Genomic DNA, 12772 nt, shown 5'->3' with positions numbered 1-12772 from the left:
GGATTTAAGTCGTCAAACTTAACGGACGTGTTTCTTTAAGTTAGCTTGAAAACAGGTTAATAGATCGGCTTTCCAAAACAAGCGGTTGGCATTTTCACAAATGGCTTTTCGGGACTTTCGAGAAACGGGCCCCTGGGTTTGAAGTGAATTGAAACTACCATGGCGCGTAAATAGCGCAGATATCGTTGACAACACCTATTGTCATTAATAGGCCAACCAGAGCCTCATTGGCTGTCAAACAAAGGGTCTTTGTTTCTGTTGTTGGCACATTTGAATAACAAAGGCGATGTTTGTAAAAAGTTATCTTCCCTATTCAATTCGAATTTCACGTAAATTTTCCAATCTTCAATCTGAAGCCCTAGGCGACAACACACGAGCTTTAATAAAATAACAGCATTGTACCGGCATCGCATAGGTCCTGGGTTCGAATCCCATTGAAGCCACTTGAATTTTCAGATAGTTATAGGGGACACTTGCTTAAATTCTCCAGATACATACGAGGAGCGTTTCTATCAAGAAGATTTGTTAAGGGATGTACGAGAATATAACTTGATGATAGCCGGAGTGGATTAATGTGGCTTTTATTTTTACACGACATGAAGAATATTATATCATTTTGAGGACAAAGTGGCAAATAAAGGACTGAAATGGGGTCGGAGTATGGAAAGTGGGTGGGGAATTTATAGGTATATCCGTTTTCACGCTAATTCTTTACATTACGCCAATGTCCAAATATGGTCATGGTAGCAACCACCGAAGTTTATAATGGTTTTGTTACCAGTTTGTTAGAAAATAAAACTCAATCTTACGTAATTGCCAGAATTTTCGCCTTCTGGACTCGTGCTTTGTCAGCTAAGTGCAACAAGACATTCGACATTACTTCACGTTATACTTGTCAAATGAATCATTGATAACGATAATTAAGGAGGCTCAAAAGAGTTTTCAGGTGATCACCTGCGCGTGAACCACACATGCAGTATTTGTAAGGTGGCCGCACACCGTTTTCGCTTGCGTTCTTGCTAACGGAATGCAGGGTATGCACAACGATTGCAAAACAATAAACATGGTTTCAATACAGCAATCATTTTATTTGCTCAATGCTTGCGATATCTGTACTAATTTTCCTCATAATTGAACAAAGTGTTTTGATGGTTTTAGTCTTTTATGAGAAATGTATGTTAGAACAGGTAACGATGCAATTCACAGATTTTCCGTTGCTATCGAAAGAACCCAGTTAAATGCAGCGCATGAGTAGTAAGTTAAAAAAAATGTGATTGAATGCGGAATAACTTTCCCAGAAATACGCCTATTTCTCGAGAACCACTCACTTTAGGAAATACGTAACTGGAGTATTTAAAAAAATGAACTTTTAACAGAGGAAATTCGAGGTATTCTAGTGAACCTTCAACAAGGGTTAATTAAGGACGGTGCCTACTAATTCAAGGGTATTTTTGCGCGGTTTACTGAATATGCAGGAAAGGCAGATCTCAACAAGTGTCATAAAATCCAAAAAGAAAATTTGGGGTAACCACGCATTTTTCAAAGATAATTAATCAACAGTAGTAGCAACAAGCTTTAACATACAAAGCAATGTATGGCGTTCCTTTCCAAATTATAGCTTAATTATCTCTGAAAAATACGTGGTTACCCCCAATTTTCTTTTTGGATACCAAAACCACTTGCTAAGTTCTGCTTTCTCCGCATAAATTTAAACCGCGCAAAAATATCCCTGCATTAGTATGCACTACCGATAGGAAATCCGAGTAGCTGGATATGCGCAGAACGTATGCGCAATAACAATAGTAGGCACCGTCCTTAAAAGATCTCTCTGTCAAATTATTATTAAAACAGCTGTGAGCATCGTTACAAGCTTGTTGCATGCAAATTATAAAAAAAACCTGACGACCAGATATTCTGCAAATAAAACCAATTTTAAAAGCCTGTTTATATTTATTTATGTTGCCATGGCAACGGCATATACGTCAGATTAACTATCAGAAAAACCGAAGTTCGTGTTAACTCGCTTGCTACCATTTTTGGCGACCAAAGGATTAAGGGTTTTAGAGAAATAGGTAAATGAAACATAAGTATCAAAAACTATGTTCAGCCACCTTAAGCTGCTTACGTCAACTCGTGTTTTAAAATGGTAACCAGAAATATAAGACTTCACCGCTGATTTGCCTATTTACCTAATCCATGTGTAGTCAAAATATAAAATTGTCTCCTATGCACAAGATCTTTTGCAGTAACGGTTGCATGATTATTTTAATCCGTCTTTCCTAATTGTATGCGCGCACGGCTCAAGTGAGCTACATAGAAACTTTGTGCATGCGTAAAGAAATGCCATATGCCAAATTTACGATGGGTACTTAATATCTTGGCCACCTTGATATGATAATGCTAAGGAGTGAATATGTTGTTAGATACAGAAAGAGATAAACTATTTCGAGCATTTTGGCAGTCTTGCGCATCTTTCTGAACGTTTTGCCAAGCGTTAAGTGAGTCGCTGGGCTGAACGTAATGTGCAGCTTGTCAACCAGTTCAAGTAGTCACCTTTTAATTGATTCACCAATTAACTGCTAACCACAGAAAAGAGGAAAACTGAAACTTTAATTGAAACGCTTATGCAACCAGGTGACCATGTGCCCATTTCTCCAAAGTCCTGAAACTTTTTAATTTGGATTACAAAAATCCCTCTGTATTGTCAAAACAAAAACCTTTCACCGCACAGCTTTTCACAAAAGTGCTGATTGAATTCATTTTTTGGAGCCGAAACGTTTTAGGAACTTACGAGAAACGGGTTCCAGGTCTGCCCATGTGATGTCTCCTTGCATATTACAAATAACGTATCAGAACAGGTATACATAGTCATATCAAGCGTGAATCTGAAATACTAACTGTCATTTTAACACAATGACGCTGTGTAATTTGAATCTTCACAACGGACGATTTGTGTAACGGAAACATGATTAATGATTGTTAGGTCACATAGCTTCCATTGTTCAGTACCACAAAACAAGGCTACGGAAATATAATAAACATAACATGACCTTCTTTCAAACCTGACAAACCACTATTTTCTTCTTTTCTTTCACAGGACATTACCCCATGAATTATTTCACACCCTAATTAACAGCTTTGAAGAAAAAAAAGTAATTTTCGCTTAACTCGTATCCTTACCATTGTCTTTTAAAAAATAAAAATAAATTAATAAAATAATAAAGAGATGCCTTTTAAGGTGCTGTGCATGTCAGGTCATGTCCGTTCTTGGACTTGCCACAGGTGACCATGTAACCCTGTGCTACCTGCCTCATGCAGAGAAGGAAACTCTGTCAAAAAACCTCGCTGCCTTGCGGTGTCATTGAGATGACAAAGGCTAGGGGAGTAAACCCCAACAGATAATCCGGAGTGGAGCCCCTAAGGCGGCTGGTTCTTGCAACGCAATACCTTCCGGCAGCTCCTGCAGCCAACCTGACGCCAACTGTATTGGTTTGTCCTTTCCGTTGGATCTCGTCAGCACGGTTAGAGAGGGGGGTCCTGACGACTGGGCATCCCAGGTCCTCCATATCATCGCCCTGGCCTGCGCCCTGGAGAGGTCACTCCAGTGCCGCATCCCGCGGCAGCACAACATGGGGAGACGGCAGTTACCGGTTAAAAGCCCAGAGCTTATTGGCGTTAGTTCGGGCGCCTGGGGCTGTCTCCTGTCGGTGGGAAGGATCATCGCATCCCACTGGCCAGCTACCGCCCGCCTCAAGCTGGGCAGCCCCCAGCCAGTAAGGTGCTGGCCCGCCACAGTCCGCCTACTTCAGTGGGTGCCTGGAGTGTAGGCCAAAAGCCGAAAAGCGGACTGTAACCCACGCACCAGGCAACAAGAAAAGGAACACAAAGCCGCCAGTGCTGAAACTGGCAACCTGGAACGTCAGAACTATGTGTCCTGGCCTGTCTGACGACCTCTGACAAATCAGTGATGCCAGGAAGACCGCCATCATCGACCGTGAGCTGAAGCGGCTGAACATCGACATTGCAGCCCTCCAGGAGACGCGACTCCCTGGCTGCGGCAATCTGAAGGAGAGGGACTACACCTTCTTCTGGCAGGGACAGGAGCAACAAGAGCACCGACTCTACGGCGTCGGCTTCGCTGTCCGTAACTCACTTCTCTCCTCCATTGAAGCGCCCTCCTCAGGCACACCGCGAGTCCTCTCCCTGCGCCTCACCACCGCCTCTGGACCAGCCAACATCCTAAGTGTCTACGCCCCCACACTCTGCTCCACAGCTGAGGCCAAGGACCAGTTCTATGAGGAGCTGGAGGTGAAGATACAGCGGGTCCCTTCCAATGAACACCTGTTCCTGCTCGGAGACTTCAACGCCCGTGTTGGTGCTGACCATGACTCCTGGCCTCGCTGCATCGGCCACTTTGGCTTAGGCAAGCTAAACGAGAACGGCCAGCGCCTCCTTGAGCTTTGCTCCTACCTCGACCTGTGCCTGACCAACACCTTCTTCTCCACCAAGCCCCACCACAGGGTGTCCTGGAGGCACCCCAATTCTCATCACTGGCACCAGCTGGACTTTGTCATTACCAGGAGATCCCTGCTGAGCCAAGTGCTAGTCACACGCACCTTTCACAGTGCTGACTGCGACACTGACCACTCCCTGGTGGCCAGCAAGGTTCGTCTCCTCCCCAAGCAAGTCCACCGCTCCAAGCCGAAGCCCCGACCCCGCATCAACACAGCCAGCACTGCAAAGCCTGAACTGCGGCAACGCTTCGCCAATGCAATTGATGTAGCCCTGGAGGACTGTCCAACTGACAGCGCTACACAGCAGTGGAACCACATCCGTGAGGCTGTGTTCCAGACCGCCCTGGACACCTTTGGAAGAAGAGAGAGAAAGAGCGCAGAGTGGTTTGAGGCTGGTGCCACCGAGCTTGAGCCCGTCATTGCCGCCAAGCGAGCCGCTCTTCTTGCCTACAAGAAAGACCCCTCAGCAAAGACGCTTGCAGAACTCCGTGCTGCACGCAGCGAAGCTCAGAGGATTGCCAGGCGCTGTGCCAACGACTACTGGTTGAATCTTTGCCAAGACATCCAGCTTGCCGCCGATCTAGGCAACGTCCGTGGGATGTATGAGGGAATGAAGAAGGTGTTCGGCCCAAGTGCCATCAAGACTGCCCCACTCAAGTCAGCTGACGGCGACATCATCAAAGACCGCAGCAAGCAGATGGAGAGATGGGCGGAACACTACCAAGAGCTCTACTCAAGGGGAACCATTGTGACCAACACAGCCCTTGAGAACACCCTTCTGCTGCCCGTGATGAACGAGCTGGATGAACCACCAACCATTGAAGAACTCCGCAAGGCCATTGACTCCCTTTCCAGCGGCAAGGCCTCAGGCAGTGACAACATACCCCCTGAAGTCGTCAAGGCCGCAAAGGAGAGCTCCCTCCTACAGCACCTTCACGAGCTTCTAATTTACTGCTGGGAGGAAGGAGCAGTGCCCCAAGACATGCGAGACGCCAAGATCATCACGCTCTACAAGAACAAGGGCAAGAGGAGTGACTGCAACAACTACCGAGGCATCTCTCTCCTGAGCGTTGTCGGCAAGGCCTTTGCCCGGGTGGTTCTCAACAGACTGCAACTTCTCGCTGAGCGTGTCTACCCAGAGGCGCAGTGCGGCTTCAGGGCCGCCAGGTCAACCATCGACATGGTGTTCTTAGTGAGGCAGCTGCAGGAGAAATGCCGGGAGCAGAGAAAACCCCTGTACCTGGCCTTCATTGACCTGACCAAGGCCTTTGACCTGGTTAGCCGTGAAGGACTGTTTGCCCTCCTCCAGCGGATTGGATGCCCCCCCAAGCTTCTGAGCATGATTGTATCCTTTCATCAGGATATGCGTGGGACCGTTCAATTTGACGGATCCTGCTCGGAACCCTTCCCCATCAAGAATGGAGTGAAGCAGGGCTGTGTCCTTGCTCCAACCCTCTTTGGCATCTTCTTCTCTCTGCTCCTCTCCTATGCTTTCCGGGACTCTGAAGACGGAATCTTCATCCACACTAGGAGTGATGGAGGCCTCTTCAATCTGTCACGTCTCCGGGCAAGGACAAAGGTGCAGAAAGTGCTGATCAAAGAGCTCCTCTTCGCTGACGATGCTGGAATAGCAGCCCACTCGGAGGCAGCACTGCAGCGGCTCATTGACAGCTTTGCAGCTGCCTGTACAGAGTTCGGCCTCACCATCAGCCTGAAAAAGACACAGGTCATGGGTCAAGACGTCAGCAACGACCCGAGCATCTCGATCGGCGACCACACCCTCGAAGTGGTGGACAAGTTCACCTACCTCGGGTCCACCATCTCCAGCAACCTCTCCCTTGATGCAGAGCTGAACACGAGGATTGGCAAGGCAGCAACAGCATTGGCCCGCCTGACAAAGAGAGTGTGGGACAACACCATGCTCTCCACAAACACCAAGATGAGAGTCTACCAGGCCTGTGTACTGAGCACTCTCCTCTACGGCAGTGAAGCATGGACCCTCTACTCCTACCAGGAACGCAGGCTGAATGCTTTCCACATGCGCTGCCTCCGCAGACTCCTTGGCATCACCTGGCAAGACCGCGTCACCAACATCGACGTCCTGGCCAAGGCAGGGATGCCCAGCATATTTGCCATCCTGACCCAGAGACGTCTGCGCTGGCTTGGCCATGTCACTCGAATGGATGACGGCCGCATCCCCAAAGACATGCTGTTTGGGGAGCTGGCCACTGGCACCAGACCCACAGGACGTCCAGCCCTTCGCTACAAGGATGTGTGCAAGCGTGATCTGAAGGCTGGTGGGTTCAACCCCTCCGACCTAGAGTCAGCAGCCTCGGACCGATCTGGCTGGCGGTCCACCACACAAGCAGTCATCAAGGAAGCAGAGGAGAGGAGAGCAACCCGCTGGGAAGAGAAACGCCTTCGCAAGGAGCAGCTGCTACAGTCAGCCCCATCCCAGACAGGAAGACAGGAGCCGGTCTTTACCTGCAGCAGATGCAACAGGCAATGCGGGTCCCGCATCGGCCTTTACAGCCACACCCGGCGCTGCAACACAAAGTGACAAGCCTGGGCGCAGTCTACCATGGTCTCTCGAGATCGACGGAGCCATCATCACACAGTGCAATTTTTTGTGCAACTTGTATGGCAACGCCATTGCGACAAGTTGCATAAGACATTGCACAGCCAGCGTAATTGTTCAAGTTTTGTTAAACGATTTATTTTTCTCAACAACATATACTTGTCCCAAAAAATTTCTCCTTTGTTAACAGCACGAATTATTGACATTTTTTTGCAAATGGAAAGATTTTTATGAATCGGAGAAGAGCCTATGCAACAATTAGAACAATATATGAACTATCGTAACACAAACGCAAGCTCAAACATGAATAGGAATGCTACCGTACCCACAAGGCTAGATTCGCCGTTACGTCTTGCATCTTAAAAAGAAACGGTTGCACACATTTCATATGTGCGTGCGTTTCGAATGCATGTGTAACATTTGCGTAATATTCACACGAAAGTCTTCAATTTCAACAACAATGTACTCTTTCTTGAAAAACACTTACAATGTACTCTTTCTTGAAAAAAACGCTTTTAAAACACTTTTAAACACGTTGAATGCATGTGTAACATTTGCGTAACATTCACGCGAAAAGTCTTCAATGTCAACAATAATGTACTCTTTCTTGAAAAACACTTACAATGTACTCTTTCTTGAAAAAACACTTTTAAACATGGCTCCCGTTCAAATCTTAACTGATCTGTACGGGGCCCTAAATGATCCCAGGACCGCAAATGATCCCCAAACTGTACCGCAAATGATACCGGGACTGCAAATGATCCTGGAACGCAAATGATCCCTATTTTGCACGGCAAATGATCCCGAAAAAAAAAGGGAGGAATGGCATGGAGGATGGAATGGTCTGGATAGAGAATTAAGTGAAGAGCGCTTTTATTAAAATCATTTTACAGTGTAAGTCACGGCTTATAGTTTTCCAGAATTGTTATTTACCACGGCGTTATAAATTTGCCACATTTAATTACCGGACACAATCATCAAAAACTAACTTGGACGCAGTTCTAAACTGATTGTGACCAGGGCCAGTTCCTCGAACCTTGCAAGCAGAGTCTCTTTAGATCTTTCTAGAAAAATCGAGTCTGCCAGCGGCCTAGATTCAGGGACATTTCGTATTGAGAGTTTATTTCGGTGTCAGTCACGCATAACCAGTAACTGCAAAACCACGAAACGAATACAAACAGTCGGAATATTCGAACATCTCTGGCAAACACAAGCAAGGTTCCAGAAATGGGCCCCTTGTCACAATTAGTTTAGAATTTCTTCCAAGTTAGTTTTTGATGATTGTATCCGATAATTAAATGTGACAAATTTATAAAATCGTGGTAGGAAACAAAGTTTAGTCTTTGTGGAAAACTATAATGAGACAGACAGCTTTGTAAGCCATTTAAAATGATTTTTAATAAAAAATAAGCGGTCTTCACATTAATTCTCTGTCCAGACCATTCCACCCTCCACGCCATTCCTTACTTTTTTTTCGGGATCATTTGCGGTGCAAAATGGGGATCATTTACGTTCTGAGATCATTTGCGGTCCAATATGGGAATCATTTGCAGTCCTGGTATCATTTGCGGTACAGTTTGGGGATCATTTGCGGTCCTGGGATCATTTGCGGACCCATACAGATGTATCTCACTTCTTTTTATTTCTCTGCTTTGCTCGATGCATTTCCTGACGCACCTTATCTGATAAGCGTTGCTTAAGCTTGCTTATTACTTCCTCATCCTCCTCATCCTCCGTTTCGGGTAGTAGGCCAAGTTCCTTTGATCTTGGATCATCTTTTACTCTTTGCCAAATAACTTCCTTCTTGACGGCATTATTCTTCACTAGGTCGTCTGTCAAGTTAAGTAGATATCTTGTTTGTTCTTCGGAAAACTTCCGCCAAAATATGCTGCTCTCAGATGTTACGGAGGGGTCTTTGACTAGGTTTGGTTCGTCACCTGTACATGCTGCTGATTCAAGAAATCTCGTAACCTTTTCGGAGCTCGTTTCCTGTTCCGTAGGAGGTGAGATGTCCATTCTGTGTTCGTCACTCATTCTTTGTAGCTTTAAGGCGATAGCTTTGAGCGAATGTGTTTTTCCAAAGCTTTTTGTCACAACTTTGTCCTTTATGTCAACTTCTTTAATAACCTCAGTGTTTATTTCCTCTTTGAACAGGCGTTTTAGTTCATCCTCTTCTTCCTCCGTCCATGGGGTAGGTTTCAGGCTTTTTGCATGATGGATATCTCCCTTTTTCAGAGAAACGAGCTTCTCAACGGCTCTTCTACCTAAATCGGTTTCAGTCACTTTATCTTGAACTCTATAGTAGCTGGCTTGTGTCTCAGACTTGTGCAAAGCAAGGGCAGCTAAATGCTCTTTCTCCTCCGGCATGTGCACATGCATCCCCGTTGCGAGGGATTTTCTCACAATTGTTGCTGATATTCTTCCTTTAAGTTCGATGCCTTCTCTTTGAAAAGTTCTGTAAAGGCAGGTGGATACTTGAGAACTCGTCAGTGGCATACCATTGCTTGTGACAAATACTTCCTCAACCTGCGGAACCAATGTAGTAATTTGGCTCCTTACAGTCCTCAAGTACATCTCTATAAGCTTATACAAATTATCGTAAGCCCAGACAACTGCTGCCCCGTAGATTTCTGCCGTTTTGTGAGCATTGACTAATATTCGATATCGCGCGGGATCTTCCTCAGTCCCAGGGTAATACACAGCTTCCTGAAATTCTGTTATCTTCATGTTGGCAGCCACTCCACTCCTCCCACTGTTATCGATTAGGAGCCGGTTGATCAACCAATCACGTACTTCACAATAGGCCTTATCATTGAGAACTTTTGAAACCACATTTCCACCACTAGTTTGTTCTGACGATGAAGCAAGTTGTTTAATGGCATTAATGTGTTGATTACCATGACAAATCTGGAAGAGTGTCTTGCTTGAAAGCAATTTCTTGAAATCCTCATTGCGTTTTTCAAGCTTTCTCTTAGCAACTTTTTTCTTCTGAGCAGCTGACCATGAGGACATTAGGTCGCGCCGGGCATTTAATGTCTGTACACTGGCAAAGTCCTTGTGTTCCTGAATAAGGAATTTGTAAAACAGCCTTAAACTCATTAAGTAAGATCGCACAGTTCCTGGTTGCTACTGTTTTACTGCATACGAAAGCCAAGTCTTCAATAGGGTGTCACCGTCTTTTCCAGGAATTAACAGCACATGCACCTAATGGTGTACCTCTCCATTGTCACTGGTGGCTGTTGCTGTCTGTCTTAACCTTTGGATAACGCTTTGCACTTGACTCTTGTATTGGCTGGCAATCTTTTCATTCCGATAGCCTCCATCAACTTCTACTAACCTCGAGTAGAATTCCGAGAGTAATTCATTCTCTTGGAATTCTTCTTTCTTGTTTTCCGGATTATTTTCATATGGAGTCTGGACATTTGTTTCAGAGTCGCTTGGTACCCATTCTTGGTCCAGGGCATCATCATTATCGCTTGCATCACCTTGAAATATTTCCTGAAATATTTCTCCTTCACTGGATTCTTCATCTCTGTTGTCGAAATCTCGTCTGAGATCATTCTCAGATTCAGTAGGAGTTTTGAAGGTTGAACCTTGCTTTACTTTTTCCTCGATAAAATTATTGACTATTTTCTTCCAGGGCTCTTCTGATACTAAAAAGGATTGACCTTTACAGTTGTCTTCACCGATAATTTCCACTAACTCAGTCAGCAAATGGTCACGTTCCTCCGACATGCAAGTAGAACTTTCAGAAGAATGTGATTCACTGGATACATCTGAATTTGACTCTTCTTTTGGATTGTAATCTGGATCAGATTCATCACTGTCAGAGATCACAGTTATGCTGTTCTCTTTCTTATGCACAGTATCCAAGATAGCAGAGTCTTCTTCAATGGTAAAATCTCGTTCATAATTTTCAAGAGTGTCATCCATACTCTCTATCCGACTGCTCAGTCCCTTCAATCCTTTATCGTCACTGCGGTAAAAGACTTTGTTAGATCCCGTTTTATTCTTGTTCCACACTCTTTCCGATAAACAATCATACTCTTCATCACTACTTTTCTTCTCTTCTTGACACTTTTCTCTATTTTTGTCTTCTTCTTTTTGTGAATTGTTTTCATCATCCAGGAGTTTATAAACCCTGTTTAACTTTTGTTTCTTCTCTGTCTTTTTCTTCTTCTTCTTCTTCTTTTTCTTCTTCGCCAAAGCTTCACTCTCGTCATCACTATCATACTCCTGCCGAGTCTTCTTTATCTTCTTTCCTTTGAATCTGTCACTCTCATAACTTTCAAGGACCCTTTTATGCCTTTCACTAGAATGTCTGTGTTCAGTACTTCTATGTCCGTGCTTCTCTGTACTTCCCAGAGAGCAACTGCTTTCAGAATTTGTTCCTTCGTCACGTTGCTCGTCCTTTTCCGTCAACCGCTTTCTTCTTTCTCTCTTCTCACTCATGCGTGAGCCTAAATCTTTAAATGAAATCCTTGGGGCTTTGTCTAATGCTCTGACATAACTTGGGCTTCCTACTTTTAATTTGTGTATGTTTGACTGCAGATGCTTGTGAAGCTGGAATATTGGCGTTCGCTTGCTTTTGCAAGGAGATAAGGGGCAGAACTTCACCGTTCCCTTGGGGGTCTTCTTTCCTCCAGAATAGTAATCATTTAGTTTCCTTTTAAGTTTGGACATTCCGTGCACCTCTTTTTGGTGTCGACTTAAGTTTTGCATACTTTTCCCGCACTTTGTACATATCTTCTGAATTCGCTTCCGCTTTAGTTTAGGTGGATTTTGAGTGGTGACGGGAGTGGAAGGGTTGTCATCTTGGTGTTTTTCCTCTTCCATCATTCTTTGAATTGGAAACAAAGGTAATAAGTTAAATGTAGAGAAGGGTAACACCACTATATCAGCCACGCCTTCAGAATTCAGTTTCCTGGCTGTACCTGTATAAACCTTGTTTTTTCGATATATAGATGTCAAAATATGCATCGAAACATAGCATTTTTTGGGTACTTGCACGAAAGCATAAAGCAATAAATTAAACGTGTTCCGTTGGAACAACCAAAAGTTGGCATGCCAATTCTTTGGCCGCAAACACGAACAATAAGAATGTCGGTTGTTTCGCCAACGGTCACTTTGCAAACGTGTTGGGTTTATTCGCAAACGTCCGATGGTCCGTTCGCAAACGCCTGATAGTTAAAAAACCTCGTATGTTACGTGTACTCTGTACTGTTTTGTACTCCTACTGATAAAAGCTTGCGTGTAAGACGATTACATGGTCAACAGAACATTCAGACCGAAATAACAGTTTGAACAGACGAGCGCAGCCTTCTTTATTTGCGGAAACTTCCCGCGAGTTCGATTCCCATCTTAAACGCACTGTTGAACTGCCCATTTTTACTGACTTGAAACTTCACGTTCAACATTGAAAATATTAGGAGCCATTTTTTTTTCGTTTAATAGTTCTGTTCAGTTAGGATCAATTAGTATTCACGTTTGTCCTGAGTCGATACTAGTTGACAATCAATAAAACAGTTTCATAATGATTGTGTTTCTAACGGAGTGATTTTATTGCACAATACCAGTAGCTTTCAACAAGTTGCCTGAGAGGAGCGCTTTCTTGAATGAACGCTCAGGTTACTTTTTTTAACAAACTTCGGGCTTGGCTTATAGCCGGGATCAGCGAATA

At 44.6% G+C, this 12772-nt stretch overlaps 1 protein-coding gene across 1 annotated transcript; it reads right to left on the bottom strand.

The window, feature by feature from the left end:
- Positions 1 to 10296: 10296 nt before the first annotated feature.
- LOC138002180 (protein DEK-like) lies at positions 10297 to 11928 on the bottom strand. The gene has a single exon (XM_068848260.1). The coding sequence runs from the start codon at positions 11926 to 11928 to the stop codon at positions 10297 to 10299; it is 1632 nt and encodes a 543-aa protein (XP_068704361.1).
- Between the last annotated feature and the right edge of the window lie 844 nt (positions 11929 to 12772).

The sequence above is a fragment of the Montipora foliosa genome, chromosome 5, assembly GCF_036669935.1.
Source record: "Montipora foliosa isolate CH-2021 chromosome 5, ASM3666993v2, whole genome shotgun sequence".
NCBI classification, from domain to species: Eukaryota; Metazoa; Cnidaria; class Anthozoa; order Scleractinia; family Acroporidae; genus Montipora; species Montipora foliosa.
Note: the sequence above shows the minus strand (reverse complement) of the source record. Positions and strands in the feature narration are given on the sequence as shown.